This window comes from Acipenser ruthenus, chromosome 13 (assembly GCF_902713425.1).
Source record: "Acipenser ruthenus chromosome 13, fAciRut3.2 maternal haplotype, whole genome shotgun sequence".
NCBI lineage: Eukaryota > Metazoa > Chordata > Actinopteri > Acipenseriformes > Acipenseridae > Acipenser > Acipenser ruthenus.
Genome location: NC_081201.1, coordinates 37,981,483 through 38,000,255, shown reverse-complemented (window position 1 = coordinate 38,000,255; position 18,773 = coordinate 37,981,483). Strand labels below are relative to the sequence as shown.

The 18,773-nt window shown below is 38.2% G+C and overlaps 1 protein-coding gene across 1 annotated transcript; it reads right to left on the bottom strand.

The window, feature by feature from the left end:
- Positions 1 to 244: 244 nt before the first annotated feature.
- Positions 245 to 4,705, bottom strand: si:dkey-246e1.3 (uncharacterized). Its single transcript, XM_034030151.3, has 3 exons — positions 4,521 to 4,705; positions 3,200 to 3,296; positions 245 to 989 (listed from the first exon to the last, which is right to left on the bottom strand). The coding sequence occupies exons 1-3, from the start codon at positions 4,615 to 4,617 to the stop codon at positions 665 to 667; spliced, it is 519 nt and encodes a 172-aa protein (XP_033886042.1). The 5' UTR covers positions 4,618 to 4,705; the 3' UTR covers positions 245 to 664.
- Between the last annotated feature and the right edge of the window lie 14,068 nt (positions 4,706 to 18,773).

Below are 18,773 nucleotides of genomic sequence, written 5' to 3'. Positions count from 1 at the left end.
AGACCAGGGCCCTGAACATGGCTTCGCAGTCAAAGAGACCCCCCTCTGGTGATCTTGCACTTCCTGGTCTTGTAGATCGCCAAATATCAGTAGTGGTTTTAATGTTAGATTTAGATGTAGGGATTACAAGAAGAAGAATTCATACATAACTATTTTCATTTAATCATTTAATTATAAATCACACCACTTTTCACATGTCTTTTCACATGTGTTGAGCTAATGAAATAATACCTAATGCAGCATGGATTATTATTATTTTTATTAGCTGTGGTAACATTTAGTTAATAAAATAACAGTCAATAGAATGTTGAAATAAATGATAAACAATAAACAGCAGGACACATTTTGTATTTAGTTTCCACAGAATTAAGAATCTGTCCAAATCTACCTGTCATATTTACAATACTTAGTAACAACAACTACTGTATTCATCATTTCAAAATATTTACAGTAGATTGTATTTTTGTCTAATAAAATAAACACATTTTGAAGTTATAATTGATCAGTAGATCAACCCCCCCACTCCCGCTTTATTTTTATTTTTTTTTAAACTTGGTTTTAAAAGTGTTAAATTCATTGGTAGTCAAAGGTGTTGGATTGAAGGGACTGGGAACTCATAGCCTCCTAATTTTACAGAGATTTAAGCTTCCCCACACTTCCCTTTTTAGAGCTGCATGTAAAATGTGGATGGGTCCTGGATAACACCTCCCAGCTGTTCAGTATCACTGAGTGTATCACCGTGTAACGTCATGTTCTGAAATGGGATCTGATCCTCCTCCAACATCACACTGCTATCCTCCTCAGTGACTGCAATGGGGTTGCTGTAGATGAAGTAAATCTGTGAACTGTCCTTGTAAGTATCCTGCTTTCTCATTAAGGATAATCGTTGCTGAAAGCTGTGGGTCCTCTTCACCCCTTTGATATGCACCGGAATCTGTCCTTTCTCATGGGCGACAGTGTTCTCGTACACCCTGGCTTGCCTGAATTGCCTGTGAAGTGATGATGAAGAACTCAATCAAATGCAGTCTGCATTCATGTGTACAGTGTTTCTTAAGAAAAAAAAAACAAAATACCTTTTCAGCTCCTTAATGAAATGTCTCCAAAGGACTGGGTGACATAAAAGAGAATGTAAAGTATGCAAACAATCATTGTTTTTATTCCTTTTCTGGGTACGTCTTTGTTAATGATGATAAACACTCAACTTTGGTTAAGAACATAAGAAAGTTTACAAACGAGAGGAGGCCATTTGGCCCATCTTGCTCGTTTGGTCATTAGTAACTTATTATTATTATTTATTTCTTAGCAGACGCCCTTATCCAGGGCGACTTACAATCGTAAGCGAATACATTTCAAGTGTTACAATACAAGTAATACAATAAGAGCAAGAAATACAATAACTTTTGTGACAAACCACAATTCAATAATACAGCAGATAATAGTGATAGTTACATCATGATATGATTAAATACAAAATACTACAGGTTAAACACTTGGCAGATTAGAGCATTCTGAAGTACAGGAATAAATGCAGTAAAATAGGGGCAGATAAGAGCAAAATAAAGCACATTTAAATGAAGGGTGATAGTGTCCCAGGATACAAATAGAGGAGTTCTACAGGTGCTGTTTGAAGAGGTGAGTCTTAAGGAGGCACCGGAATGTGGTCAGGGACTGGACAGTCCTGACATCTGTAGGAAGGTCATTCCACCACTGCGGAGCAAGGGTGGAGAAGGAGCGGGCTCTGGAGGCAGGGGAGCGTAGCGGAGGTAGAGCCAGTCTTCTAGTCCAGGCGGAGCGGAGAGGTCGAGTGGGGGTGTAGGGAGAGATGAGGGTCTGGAGGTAGCTGGGTGCAGTCTGGTCAAGGCATCTGTAGGCTAGTACAAGAGTCTTGAACTGGATGCGAGCGGTGATTGGGAGCTAGTGGAGCGAGCGGAGTAGTGGAGTAGCGTGGGCGAAGCGAGGCAGAGAGAACACCAGGCGGGCAGCAGAGTTCTGGATGAGCTGGAGCGGACGGGTGGCGGACGCAAGGAGGCCAGCCAGGAGGGAGTTGCAGTAGTCTAGGCGGGAGAGTACCAGGGCCTGGACCAGGAGCTGGGTAGCATAGTTGGTGAGGAAGGGTCGGATTCTTCGGATGTTGCTCAGGAAGAATCGGCAAGTGCGTGCCAGAGTGGAGATGTGCTGGGAATAAGAGAGGCGGGGGTCCAGGGTGACTCCAAGGTTCTTAGCGGAGGAAGAGGGAGAGTGTGTGGTAGATTCCAGAGGTACAGAGATAGAGAGATCAGAGGAGGGGGAGGAGGAGGGAAAGAAAAGGAGGTCAGATTTAGAGAGGTTGAGTTTGAGGTGATGCGAGTGCATCCAGGAGGAAATAGCAGACAGACAGGTAGAGATACAGGAGGAGATGGTGGAGTCAGAGGTGGAGAAGGAGAGGAAAATCTGATTGTTTCCAGAATCTCATCAAGCAGCTTCTTGAAGGATCCCAGAGTGTCAGCTTCAACAACATTACTGGGGTGTTGATTACAGACTCCAATAATTCTCTGTGTGTAAAAAAAGTGCCTCCTATTTTCTGTTCTGAATGCCCCTTTACCTAATCTCCACCTTGTTTCTTTTTTCAGGTCGAAAAAGTCCCCTGGGTCGACATTGTCAATACCTTTTAGAATTTTGAAAGCTTGAATCAGATCGCCACGTAGTCTTCTTTGTTCAAGACTGAACAGATTAAATTCTTTTAGCCTGTCTGAATATGACATGCGTTTTAAACCCGGAATAATTCTGGTCACTCTTCTTTGAAATCTTTCCAGAGCAGCAATAACTTTTTTGTAGCGAGGTGACCATGACTGAACACAATAGTCTAGATGAGGTCTTACTAATGCATTGTAAAGTTTTAACATTACTTCCCTTGATTTGAATTCAACACTTTTCACTATGTATCCAAACATTTTGTTGGCATTTTTTATAGCTTCCCCTCAATGCCTAGATGAAGACATTTCTGAGTCAACATAAACTCCTAGATCTTTTTCATAGATTCCTTCTTCATTTTCAATATCTCACACATGGTATTTGTAATGCACTATGTATTCCCTGCGTGCAGTACCTTACCCTTTTCTCTATTAAATGTCATTTGTGTCTGCCCAGTTCTGAATGCTGTCTAGGTAAATTTTTCACTGTAAATGTATAAATGAACACAGTTTAATAAACTGGATCTTACCTCCTTCGGTTGTGATAGGAAAAGCTGCAGAATATACCAGTAAGGGTCAGGATACACAAGGCTAAAGAGGTAATCGCGATGTTAAAGACTTTAAACTCTGAAAAGAAAGAAATGACACATGCATGTGTATCATTAACTGTGTAGAAAATTACATTCCAAACACATTAATAGATTTAAATAGAAATAAGTGAGTGTAATTTCCATGGCATCAAAAGCCTATAAGTACCTCTGTTTGTTTTCAAACACACTTTCTCTTGACAAAGGCCTGGTAAACATCCCAAAACGTTGGGAAGTTGCATTTATTTGCATTGCACTTATATTGTTAACTTCTACTGGTCAGTGTTTTGTGTAAAGGACTCAAGTGTGGGCAGCAGTGTGGAGTAGTGGTTAGGGCTCTGGACTCTTGACCGGAGGGTTGTGGGTTCAATCCCCAGTGGGGGACACTGCTGTTGTACCCTTGAGCAAGGTACTTTACCTAGATTGCTCCAGTAAAAACCCAACTGTATAAATGGATAATTGTATGTAAAAATAATGTGATATCTGTATAATGTGAAATCTTGTAACAATTGTAAGTCTCTCTGGATAAGGGTGTCTGCTAAGAAATAAATAATAATAATAATAATAATAAAAGGTGCATTCAGCAAGTTATGTAACTGACCAGTTAAATGTGATTTTATTCTCATACCAGGGCTGGGGAGAATATACAAATAAACAGCAAAAAACAAAACAAACCACAACAAAAAGAAACGATTGTATCAACAGTTAGCATGAATAAGATGTTATTGGAGCTATACTACTGTAATGCAGAGATGGAAAAAGCAGCATACTGTACGACAATACAGTCCTACTGTGTTCAGAGTGAGATGATTAGGAGTATGAATATTTAAAAATGTTTTATAATGTGTTTGACTTTGGACTCATCGTTGTGCCGCCAATGGGAAGCATTCTTTTTTTGCTGATGGAACCAACACCACATATCTGTTCATGCTTATTTAATTTAGCCAAAACAGTACTTGTTAAGGTTATGCAGTATATTGGCTATGGTCATAGCAACACTATTAGGAGTATTTTAACCTTTAACCAGTCATAAACATGTAATATTCTGAGCAAATAAAACTGGAAGCAATTACATATTACCACCTTTAACAGTAATTATCTCACTGTAATGTCCTTTCAGTGCTATACCACATGGCATTTTCTAAAAGACTGTGGAGTCTATAATACAAACCATTCTTTGCACATCATTTTACTGGATAAGCTCACTGTACTGTGCTGGGATTGGAGTGTAACACTGTACAAGTTAGAAATACATTGCACTTACCAATGGCAGCATCATGCAGCTCTCTGTTAGCTATCCCCAGGTCGGTGGTTTTGTTCAAATTAAAACCGTTTGCAGTAGCAGAGATGTTCCCACTCATGTTGCCATTGAAATTATCCAAATGAATTCAAATAAATCTGAACCAAGAGGTTTCAATAGCACAGCCATGTGACTGAACTTACCCACTTATGTTGCCTTGGAAACTACTCTCTTTTGTTGTTCACATCCTTTCTCCTCTCTTGTCCTTGTTTACAGATTATTCATTGAATCTTTGGGGAACAGTGCCAGTGGGCCACTTGGAATACTTATAACACTGGCAGGAATCAGCCCATATAAAGCAACCAGAATGTCATGGCACACAATACAAAGTTATAACTTCAAACTTCAAAACTTTGATATATCAATAAACTGGCTGGATTCCCAAAGGATTGATCAGTTAATCTCGTCATGAAACTCTCTGGATATATTTTATTGTCCAGTACCACACGGAATCATCATAAAAGGTGATAGAAGGTCGGCAGCATTCTGAGAAGCTGCAGCATGCGTGTTTTGTCTGCTTCTCGTTACCATGTTACTATGGGGGACAAAGCACTGCTGTGAAAGTGCTTACAAACACTGCATTCTCAGTTCTTTCATGGGTAATTTCACAGCGTCTGAAACCTTTTGAACAATGAAGCAGACAAGTGATCATATTTAAAGATCCCTGTCCCCAGGCCTTATATATAATTGAGCACAGCTTTGCATTTAAAAAAAAAATATATATATATATATATATATATTGTATCCCACCAATGAGGGGATTTTGCACAATAAATTAAAATTTCTGACAAATGATAACAGTGGAGATAATATAATAAAAAAGAAATGTTGTTTTGCTTAGAGTTTCTATTATACAACTGCATGACTCAAGCACGACCTTGCTGAGTTGTGGACTGAAGACTAGTGTCTATTGTGATTCACATACCTCTCAACAAGGACCTAGACTAAGACCACATAGGTAAAGGATCTCTGATGGTGTTGGCAGGTTGATCTACATATCTTCATAAATATAATGTTTTCAGCACTTGCATTAGGTGTACTGTATAATATACTGTAAAACAAGAACCAATGCTTACACATAAAGCAAAACACTATATAATTACGAAAAAAAACCCTGATTTGTAATAAATATGTTTCCTCTTTATCCAATAAACCAGGAAACCACTATATTTGCTTGTGTTTGCATTTGATCTCTCTTATGAAAGAGCAGCCACTGCAGACTCACCATGCAGCAACCTCAGAACTACAGCATCAGAGGACAACGCAGCTCTGGGCAGCTTATAGGCAAGCCCACAGGCGCCCGGCCAGACTACAGGGGTCGCTGGTGCGCGGTGAGCCGAGGACACCCTGGCCGATCTAGGCCCTTCCTGCACCCTGGGAGCTCCTGTCTACGGTTGGCAATAGAATAGCCTGGACTTGAACCGGCGATCTCCAGGCTATAGGGCACATCCTGCATTTCAGTCGGAGTGCCTTTACCAGATGTGCCACTCAGGAGCCTCTGAGGCACATATTTATTTAGCTGCAGCTATACTTGCAAATTACTGATAACTACTAATATTAATTATTGAAGCTTGGACAAAACCTTTTGATGCAAGTTAACAAGTTTCTGTCAGATCTGTACTTAGTACTGCACTAGGGGTCACAGTCAAAGGACTTGCTTTATATTCACCTTGGATTCACACACCTACTGTAGAAATGCATTTGAGAAGCAATTGGAAGAATTATGTGTCACTGCAAGTATTTATGCCAGTTAAGATCATTTCAGAAGTTCATAGAATTACAACCAGTTGCCACATGGTGGCAGCATTTGACTCTTGATATAGGAATGCCTCCTAAAAAATTAGTATTCAGTGGAACACCCACTATCTAGCAACGAAAGTGTTGTATTCAGTAGAGTGTAATTACACGTATGGGATATGAGCTTTACAGTACTGAGTCTGTCACCCCTGACTGCAGTTTACGGAAAACACAAACCTGATTGGAAACAGCAATAGAATTGCATAAGCAGAGCGGAGAAAGGTCCTAGAGGCAGCGCTTATCTGAAATGTGTCATTTTTTATCAGGACTTTAGTTATTCAGAAACGCAGTGTAGAGTGACATCCTCTCCGCTGTGACATTAACTTGCGCCTGATCTGCTATTGCTTGACAAGCGCCAAATTGCACAGAACTCACCATTTAAAAATAATGATCCTACCTAAGAGCCTTTGATGGGTTTTTGTGACCGGCTTTTCCACCAACTCTTTCAATGTCAGTGGAACCCATTACTGCCTGGTTCTGTAGGCACACCTGCAAGAGGGTGTTGCTCTGATCTCTGTTATCAGAAAACATTCCAGTAACACTTTGTGGAAATACGTGTAGAAATGAGATAAATGCACAGCATTACATTTTACATGTGTTACTAGAAGTTCAGTGTAAAAATGAATTCGTATCATGCTTGTTGTTTAGAATTGTATGTTTTAGTGGTGTTCCGGTACCTTCAGGTTTAGGACTACACCCCTAGGAAATGTAATATTTGGATGTGTTGCAGCAGCTCCAATCAGCCCTGTTTCCTTGGCTTGCTCATACAGACTATGCTTTATTATCCAGATGGAAGGGGCTGAGGTATGATTTAATGGGAATGCATCAGCATGAGCCTCGGGACTAGAAACAGCCTGTTAAGAAAGAAAAACAAGATCAAACACAAACGGACAGGTACACAGGTTGCTGTGTTATATTTGTGTACGGGTGGAAAGCTTTAATAATCAAATCCTGTTGTAACAACATTAGGAGGTCAGGTGCTCTCTTCAGGATATACAATAGGATATAGAGATATACAATAGAATTAGAATTCTAAAGATTCTACTTTAACATCTCTTCAAACCCTCCACACATTTCATCCCGCAGGCTTGTAACAATATATATATATATATATATATATATATATATATATATATATATATATATATATATATATATACAGCAGTGGCATCTACTTGTAATGGTTAAATTAGACACAACAGATCTCACCACTACTCTACGATTTTAGAAACATATTTAAAACAAAATTAAAATCTCTCCTGTTCTCTTCTGACACAACCGTTGGGCTTTTAAACAAGGTCAGGTTCAGCTTAGAATTCTATTGTACTCGCCGCGGACGGGAAGGACTGTGGCACTGTGCAAACTGACTAAGACAATTCTTACAGGACTTCCTGGGTGGTTGAAGGCACCTGTCTTACCGCACACCCTGTCGTGGGTTATTTTTTACAATTACTGAGAAATCAGCTGAAAAAAAAGAAAGTAAAGATTTTATGTGGTCCAGCTTGCCAACTATTGCTTTAAATGTTTGCGGTGTAAAAGGATTTTAGTTTACAAAACAAAAACAAATCGTGCAACATTTGCTTGCAGTTAATTAAGAGTTGGCAGCTGCAAAGCTGTTATTGTAAACCAGTGAAGCCTGTTAAACTGATGCTGAACTGTATGCAGCTTTATAAAGACCAACTCATTTACTCGAATAGTAATCAGGATTTGTTGAAAGGTGCAGTGCTCCACATTACAGGCCATTTTGTTGAAGGCAAAACATGATTTCTGTTTGTAACATATGCCAATTTAATATGCTCAAAAATCTATTTTCTGAGCTCCTTTGAGATCACCTCTGTGGATGGATATGAGAAAGTGGGTATAAAGTGGATTAATCAGATCAAACATGTTGCCTTAACGATAACAAGAAGTGTCTGCTTCAAAATAGGCTATAGGTATTTCAGAGATAATTGGCTGTGCTGCCAGTGGAATAGACTCTTCAAATGCTACACTCAAGTCGCATCCTCAGCTTCTCCCAATTAAATTTCCTTGTCTATCTGCTGCTGTGAAATGAAATTAATGTATTTTAAGAGACTTGGGGATAAAGCCTATTAAAATGTGCCTGCTGCAAATGTTCCAGAAAGCTACAGAGAATACTGTGGAAACTGCAGAGGGCGGTTCTTTTCAGAACAATTGATGGGAGGAAACTGGTCTTTTGTGATCTGAAAAGGTCTGGCTCACTACAGCAAGTTGTTGTGGGATTATCTGAGTAACACCAGGATGACAATTTGAACCAATATTTACCAGTCTCTGATAGTTATTGTGATATACATTACTGTGCTGGGACACAAAGAAAAAAGAAAACTGTTGCCAAAGCTCTGTCAATAGGGTTTAAAGGACCACCACAGTACATGTGCATGCTAAACATTCCTAATAAAGTGGCCAGAGCCAGTATTTCAATGCATTAGCGCACATCTGAGTCTCTCCGTGACAGAATAGCTTTATTTAGTAAAGAGAAAGAGTAATTCCAGTCAGGTCACTAAAAACAAAGTCTGTGACTATTTCAATATTTGCATGGCCATTGTAATGCAAGTGACAGCTTTATGGAAAGGATTCACAATCCCAGCAGTGGCCCTGCATCCCAGCATCAATTATACTCCAGGCCTATCTTACAAACACAGGAATCGATTCTGAATATTTTATTGCTTTAATTTAGTCGCTCCATGTCCAGCTGACGGGAATAATCAGGGACAGATATGTTTATTTCATTTTTGGAAAATGTCTTTCCTTTATTTCTGCTTTGTGCTGCAGGATTTCTTTTTTTCTTTTATCTTCAGTATAAAAGTATAAAGTGTTATATTACTCCCAGCTAATGAGCAGCAGGTGTAAAAGAAATCTGTCAGCATTTTCTTTTTTGTAGAAGACCATCCTTTTTACTTATTCATTTAGTTTAAAAACATATCAGGCAGGCAGCTTTCCTTTTTGTTGTCTCTGTGATAATAAACAAGACGCATCTCACAGTGTGCGCTGCCTTCTTATCTACACTGAGCAACCACTCCTCTCAAGTGTTTGGAGAAATGAAGTCTGCCTCCTACTGTGCATATTATCCTGGGCAATGGCAGGCCAGTATTTTCTCCATGTTCTAAAACAGGTTAAAGGTAATTAGTGCATTCAGGTTTTCATCCCCTGTTGTTGGATTTAGTCATAAATCGAATGAGACACACACACTCACACACATGCACGCACACACGCATGCACACACGCACATGTGCACGCACACACACACATACACGCACACACACACAAGCACACACACGCATGCACGCGCACACACTCACATACACGCACACCCACGTGCACGCACACACACATGCATGTATGCACACACTCACGCACGCACTGACACGCACATAGACGCATATGCACGCACACACATGCGCACACACACACACGCACGCACACACATGCACGCACACGCACGCACGCACACACATTATTTCCTTGCTCTCTGTTGCTGTTCTGTATAATTTTGTAAGGTTTATGAATTAAGTTTACCATTTATTAGTTCCAAATACCCACATTAAATTCTACATTGAATGTTATTGTTAAGATACAGTACATGCCACTAGTATTAACTAAGATAGGCAATTAATCAGATTACCTGAACCCCTGGAGAGAGCCCTCAAATGCTTCATAGATGGTTCACATGATGGTATTTATGCTCAGGACATACATGACTGCAGTCTGCTTTTGTTATCTTACTAATTATCAATAGAAATGAGCCATTCAGCTGTTACTCCATTCAAGTGCAACCAACCACTATCTACTATCTTTTACAAGGTTACTGTGCTTAATTGTTTACCGTATTTTCCTTTCCCATACATTTCTGCACATGCTTTACCTCTCCAGTAATTTTAAACCCAAGTTACCGTGGCAACTCTACTTATGCCAAAGTCACTGATTCAACATTACTAATACATTTTTCTCTAATATGATTACCAATACATTTCCACTCTACAGGTTCCAGGCAGGCTAGCTACAGTATAGGTCATAGAAGAGGAATGTGGCTCATGAAGACGCTGTAGTTTCTCACTGAACCCCGGTGAGGATCTGTGACTTTTAACGTGAGGAAAGGCTCGACACAACTTCCTTGTTTATTAGCCTTTCATACGTTCCCCCCCTGACAGCCTGGAAGCCTGTATTTGAATCTGGCTCAGGTCACATTAGTCCACATCACAAACTCGGCACAATGTAGCCCTGTTGACAATCTTACATAAGAGAGGCCCAGATCTGAATGACAGGGTCGTTCAAGTAGGGATTGTTGGTACACAAATAAAACTATAAGGGGTTGTTCACGTGGGGTCTGCCACCATTACCCCTTTCATAAGCTCCAAAAAAAGACATGCAAATTCAAACACTTTTGGAACGGTAGAATTATCCCAATAGTCATCTTCCAATTCCTTCAATAAGTTGAGGTTGGAGAAGCTTCTTTAAAACCGAATAAACAGTACTGCACACAGAACACTTGCAACAACTGGGCTAGTGATGTGCTAATGGTTTAGATGGTTTGAAATCGGCTTTAAATGAGGTTGGAGACATGCATTTTTAATAACAGTTAAAGGTAAGGTCTGTTCATGTGAATTTCTCCTCATATACTGTAGAACATGTTTTCTGTCTATTTCTAGTGCAATTACAAACCAAAGCCTTTTCTTTTTGCCCCCATCATTAGAAAAACCCACAACTCTCTCGACTGTCATTTACTCCCACCTTCTAATAGATAGACAACCCCCTTTGAAGTTTCATGTAATTTTAAATTTTCTAAAGTAACTAAGAAAGCATTATTTTGCTTTTCATTTATTTCTCCTCTCCAGCCGCACTGCTTCTATATGAATTTTTCAGAAATTATCATTTATGTAAATGTCATGAGTTTCAGCAACACTTAATTTCTTCAGGGCAGCAATAAACGCCCGACTCTGTTTTACATTACTATCCTGACAGTTCATCATAATTAGGAAGAAATGTCTCTTTTTAGAGACGATCCCACATCGCCTGCATGTATTTACCTGAACACAACAGCAATTTACTGAAAAAATAAATAAAATCATTTGGACAGAATGAAAAATCTTTTTTTTTTTTTTTTTTTTTTGTTAATAAAGACAAATGGATTTCCATCAGGTATTTACAGTTTTCATTTTAAGCACAGTCTTGGGGCGCATTTGATTCAATTGAGTTTGATATAGTCAGGATTTGTCCTATTGTACTGTTCTATTTGTCAGTTGTGTGCTTTAGTTGTAAGGTGTTTTACCAGATATTCAAATAGTTTTGTTTGATAAATTATTGTGATATTGCTTTAAATAACTTCTGTAAGCATTTATAATTGATCTAAAACACAATACTCCCGAGGAGTTGAAACACAGGAAGTGGAAGTGACGATTATCAGTTGAAGGTCAAGAAACATCTGAAGGTCACCTCCCTCCTCATGACACAGAGGTGACAAAAACACTAGAGATATAATCACCTCAATAACTTCAATTGTCAAAAAGACAATTGGTGATGTGGTTATCAACATAAAGGTGTGTTCAAATCTCATCACTGACACATGGTCTAACACAATGCAATGACAAGAAATCACATATGTGGCAATGTAAAGTTAGTGACACAAGGCTTTGGACAAGAAGAATAACAGATGCTGGTGGCTGTATTTAAACGCTTGTCTTGTGGGCATATTTATTTGCAAGGTACAAAGAAAACACAAGAACAAAAGAAAAATCACTCAAATCTCCCCCCCCACCCCCCCCCCCCCAGAAAAAAAAGGTTGCCTAAACATAGGCAATTTATTATTATTATTATTATTATTATTATTATTATTATTATTATTATTATTTATTTCTTAGCCGACGCCCTTATCCAGGGCGACTTACAATTGTTACAACATATCACATTATACATTATTTCACATTATACAGATATCACATTACTACATCTCTTTAGTTTATTACAAATGCATGTTTATAAAAGTCATTAACTATTAACTAAAAAGTCTGAATAATTATTTTCTGATTGATTGATTGACAGCTGCTGATGTTTGTGTCTGATTCAATAGCATTTATCACCCATATCCTGCCCAGTACCAGTGTGCTTCAAAGGATTTATGTCTTTTTGTTTGTTTGTTTTTCTATTTGCAGTGTTATCAAACGGCAGTCTTCACAATGTACAGTACTGCATTGCAAGCACACCCCTGCTCTCAAAGCTGGTTCTGCTGTGTGGCTCAGCACACAAGCAGTGACCCAGAACACTAATAAATAATGCTGCCAAAGTCAAAAGAATTAAAACACTGTTGTCCAATTGGTTTTGCACAACAGGTCTGATGTTCAAAGCTTGATAAATTACATTGAGTAAATCACGATTAATAATCTTAATGCTAATCACATTTTTGCCTATTTACTCCAACAACCTAATTTAACTGACCAAAACAGAGTATTCAATTTAAGTTGACATGAATAAGCTGAGCAGATTTGTACTCGGAAATAATTAAAAACTTCAAGTGTAGTCGTTTTCCAGAAGCACTTGTGACAATAAGTCTTCCTTAGTAGCTGACTTTCTTTTTTAACATTACTTGTTTATTGGAAGAAACTGGTTTTTAGTTTTTGCAATTACTAAAGTTTTTGTTTTTTATTTGTATTTTTTAACATTGCAGATCAGTTCACTGCAGGTAGTTTACACATTGGCCAAAACTGTAAATATGACTACTTTTGAAAGCCTTGCTTCCACGGTATACCGGTGTGAGGCTGGGACCATGGCATTGGCCCTAGTAAAAGCATAGCTTAGTGTAATTAAGCAGAGTGAAAGCATGGTAATGCATAAGGAAGCATTGTATGCCCAAAGAGGTATGGTAAAGGATATTTAAATAAACCACGGGGAAAGCATGGAACACATTACACTGTAAATGTACTGTTGTAAACTTTGATAAAGGGCTGCCTGCCCATGGAGATGATTCTAAGCACATGAACGGTACAGAACACAGCTCCTTGAAAATATTTCTTTAAGAATTGTGGACTGCATTGAGCCAATCAGGGTTGACACATGTCCTAGTTTTCCCTGCATCATCACAGTTGTGAGATAGATGTCCTGATGAGTAGCAGAAAAAAAAAAAATAATAAAAAAAAATGTTCAAACTGCAATCTGGTGAGAAAGGTTAAGTGTGCAAGACTTAATGTAATCCCATTATATGCACAGAACGTTTCAACGATATGCAATGAATCTTGCCATTACTGTTTTGTTAAAATCACTAAATAATCAGATGGTTAATAATAAAACTGACTCAGAGTAAACTACAAGGAAGCATTAATGAGATCCATGAATTTAAAGCGATTTACAGCCATCACTTGGTAATTAAATGTCCCCTCTTAGATAACAAACCGATTAAAATTTTAATTATCAGATTGCATAATTGTGCTTACCATTACATAGCTATTGTTTTGTGTATTAATTGACTCGTGCTGGGTGGGTATTTTTTAATCCTTGTTATATTTACATGCGTCATGTTAATTGTGACCGCATTAGACTGGATAGAACTGCAATTGTTATTAAAACAGGGATATTTTGTTCATACTGTGGGCATAGATGTAATACTGGAGCTAATGCTACCTCTGAAGGTGTGCGCTGAGTGAAGAACTCCTGAAAACTCCTGTTTTCTTGGACGTTTGTCATTCCTTGGAAACTGAAAGGAGAATCCACCCACTAATCACATTCCTAATCAAACTATCCCTTTAAATAGCCTCCTTGTGGTTTCTTTGTTTGGTCCTCCTCCTCCCCTGCTTTGTTATCATTAGTTATCATTCAGTCAATATACATTACATCATAGTTTGGCCAGCGTATAGGGGCGGCTAATAAAGAATTGTTCATTTTAAATCTTTTATAGCTGTCTCCTTTCTGAATTTAAAGACATGTGACTCAGTGGTCTTTGATCTTCTTGATCCAGGTGGAGTTGCCAGTTTGGTTTACAAATTCTCTTGACAGATTCCTTTTCAAATCTGTTCTTTATCCATTTTATGGACGACTAAATAACAGCTGACTGCTCTGGGACTGATTTCTTACCCAGTTGATCACAGGGCACATGTTGTGGTCACTGTAGTTACAGCTCAGGTTTTACTCTTGTTATCCATTCACTGAAAAAAAATGTAGTTCATAAATATTAAAGAAAGAGAAACGTGGACAGTACTGAATAACCCTCACCACCCTGAATTCTAACAGTTCTGTTGAAGAAGTAATATGCTTTCCAAGTGAATCTTCTCAGTAACAGGATGGCAGCTACAGCTTGACTGAACCAGATCTACAGAAGCACTCTTAACAGAAGCATTCTACAGAAGCATTCTTAAAGAGCTGCCATCTGTCTTGTTACTATAATGCATATTGCACCAGGCAGACAGACAGGATATTGTCTGTGCCAATGCATTGCCTTGAATTCCCTGCAAGTATTGTCTGTATTTGATCCCTTTTTGAAAAAATCTAGTCCCAATGCCAATTTTGAGTTTGTGGACTTAAATAATACAACACTGGCAAAGATAGGACTGTGAGACTGAATAAGAGCAGTGAGGTGTTCCACTATTTCCTTGGGCTAAAACCAAAGGCAGCGTGGGTTCCATTACTTTGTTAATATTATTATTAATATGTGTGGGTGTCATTTTCTTGTAGGGTTTTTCTTTTTTATGGAAGAATGGAAGGTAGATACTTCAACCATTCTGCTTCACCCAGAAAGCAAATGAGTCACAAAAAGCAATTTCTCTGACCACAGAGCCAAACACCTTGCAGAGGCACCCGCTGGGGAGACAAGAATAGCAAAGTATCAGGCTGATGGAGCAAAGTATAACATGTGGTTTAGGAGTGGCAGTACTGTAGGTTGGATGTGCTCCACTGTCAGCACTAGACCTGAATGAATTGGATCCTGTATACATATACATATTGAACCGCTATACTGCCATTTCACACCTGAAGAGATGTTAATGCGACACTTTTGATTTGAAGCTACATTTTAACATCTGTTAACCAGCCCAGTGAAGACAACTGCTATCTGTTCACTGCCCAGCACCTGGCTGGTGTGACATGACAGGGGGCTGGGCATGAACAGGCAACTAGGCACACCGCAATTAAAAACAGCCACGCTCCTATGCAATTGTGGTTTGAGAGCTTTTAATCTTCTCACACCCACAGAGGTCACATCACACTGGCACAGTTACACTGCCATTTATTTGACAATCTTGTTGCTACCAAAACATATAACTTAAATACAACTTTACAAAAAATGCTAAGGTGTGTTTACCCTATATGTGCTCACGGTGCGGTGTCTTGGCACAGCTTTATTTACAGTTGCAGCTTATCTGTTGGAGGATGTCATTTCGTGGCAGACTGCTGTTCCTGCTTGCAGGTGCAGTTTGAAATATTGAACAGTATGCACTCAGTTGAATGTCTTAATTTGTGTTCAATTTAATGGAAATAGCATATATTTAAATGCACTATACAACACTGAACAATACAGAAACTAAATCTTAATGTACTGTTGGAGGCTTTTGCCAGCACTGCATTTCAGGGATAATGACAGTGCTGTGGCGCATTACAGAACGAGTTAGTAAACTCCAGAGGGTAATAATTAGTTGGTCAGAATAAAGGTATACATGTTTCTTTAGACAAACTTAAATTTAGTAAAACATTTATAAGCATGTTATTAAAGCTGCAACAAGGGAAAGCAGTTTGCAATATAACTGAAATGACATTAATTCATTTGTTATCAGTACATGGTTTAAAATGCTGTATTTCCATAGCGTGTTATTATTTATAACTAATACATTTATACACGCTTTATTAAGTATTGTTGCATACTCTTAACTAAAGTGTCACTTTTCTTTTCAGTATCAAGGAGAGAATGAGTTAGACCCTCCATCATAATTCAGATTAAAATAACATTATATTGTGCTGATGTAGAGTTTACTGTTTTAAACAGTTTATACTTTTTTTAATGCACATTTAGCTGCAAGCTGTTTGTTGCCTGTAGTGTATGACCCTCAGGACACTCCTGAAGTTAGAGGTTTTGTATCATGTTGTAACTCAACTTGAAATTCACATGGCAGCCTCAAGACTGTAAACTGCAGCAGCCCCTGAGGGGGAAGAATACAAATTAGAATTGGTATGGTAGAAAGCAGAACTGTAGTTTTGATAAACTAGGTTAATATTTTAAACCCACAGTCAAATAAATCAGAGAGTTTGTACATGGATGCTTGTTTTTGTTCTGATTTTAATTAATAACAGAGGCATGCAATGGAAAGTCAAGTTATTTGCAACTCTCCTTGTTAAAAAAAAGAGATAAAAATTAAAAAACTTAGATCAGAGCCTTATCAGAGACATCTGGTAGCTGGAATCATAGGCCTACACTTTTAGAGCTTGTCTGTCTTATGTTGATAACTGTCAGAGATGTCACTGGTTGATTTTCTCATCGTGGCTGCAGGCTAATTTCCCTTCCTCCAGATGCAAATATATTGGCGACAGTTTAGTGAAATGGAGAGATGAACGAAGCAAACAGCAGGAGATTCTGAGATTCAAATACCAGCTCAGCCACTGTGTGATGCATTGTAGGTAAATCAATCAACCAGTTTGATCCCAGTAATCCCAGCTCTACAAACTGAGATTTGAGCCTGGCTTATCTGGTTACATATTATCAAAGAATGCAGAGATTTCCTATGAAACTTGTTTAAATGAGACTTGGGTTTTGGGGTGATTGGGAATGTGGCTCCCCAAATCTGCAGAAGGAAAGTAGAGCCAAACACAGAGAGTTAGTAGAGCTTGCTTTGCAGCGTTTCAAATCAAGCATTCCCTTACACAGCTAGAGAGGGCAGGGCTGTTATTACCAATATCACTCCACTACAACTGGGCTAAGTAATAGCTAAATCTTTGAATGGGCTGTGCTGGATACTTTTTGAATATGAGTCTGTCAGGCTTCATTTACTTCCCATCTATTCTCAGTATTTTCTACTGCCTTCACCTGTTCAGACTATGGAAAGGACTTTTTGCTTCCTGTGCTTTTCTTTAACCAAACAAGGTTTATACAGTACATATTACGACTAAATGACATGCTTTTCTATACAACAAATGATGCAATCTTTCCCCCCTCGCTATAAAGAAAACATAATATATTTAAGAACAACAACAAGTACTTGTTTTGCTCAATGGTTATAAATGTGGTTTTTTTTGTTTACTTTGGAGGCTTGTCTTCAATACAATAGTATATGAGGGAGAATCTGCCTGACAGAACACTCATGATTTAGAAATTTAAGATGTTGGCAGGTGTGCTATCTCAGTTTATGAAATATATTCCACAGAAATTATTATTATATCACCAGTAGCAAAATGATTATGTTTCTTTTATTTATTTTTATAAGAATGTATATTCAATCCAGACAATAGAACTAGTTTTAAAATGTATTAATATAAACAAAAATGTTCAGGAATGGATAAAGTAAAGCAATGCAAAATGTTTTAAATTCTTCCACAATCTTCCAAGTGCATTGATTTGTGCCATTATTCACAAGGTAGCACAGATTTAGTACTGTAGTACAATAGGGTCTTTGTTAAGGATTCGTTCATTCATGATCCATAGATTTACAGACACTTGATTGAACTAATGTACACATACAGTACATACGAGTGCAAAATGAATGATATTATTTAGTCGGAAATATGTTAGTTAGTGTGTAATTACATTGTTATAAATAGAACTTCAATTCCAGAGTTACATGCATTGTCGCCAATAAACTTGTTCTTGAAACTAGTTGTGTACTTTTCTACTGTTTAACATTTTGATGGGTACATTATTATTTATTATTTATTTCTTAGCAGACGTAATTGAGTGCTTAACTGAAATAGATGAGTGTATCAGCAGTAGTTTATTCATTGCTTTTGAACACACTGGTAAATCATGTATAAGGTTTACAAACAATAAGGAGTCAGATATTGATCCTCAGGGTACTTCTAAATTATAATTGTTTTGACATCTCATTCCCTGGTCAATTACAGATTGCTGCCTGTTTAACAGATAATCTTCCATCCATTTTATTGCTTGAAAAGCCAGACTTGCTCAGCTTTGCAATGAGATGTGATTGGCAAACCAGGTCAAAGGTCAATAAACAATGCTGCAGTCACGTGCCCCACATTATACAGCAATATCTGCATGTTTACAGGCCTGAATCCAGATTGAGCATCATTACTATGACAATGAATATTACCAGTTAATGTACACTGCTTTAATATCAAGCTGGTATTAAAAATGTATAACAAACATGACATTTTATATTTATATTGAGAGAGAGAGAGAGAGAGAGAGAGAGAGAGAGAGAGAGAGAGAGAGAGAGAGAGAGAGAGAGAGAGAGAATTTGCACCTACCCAGCGCCCAAA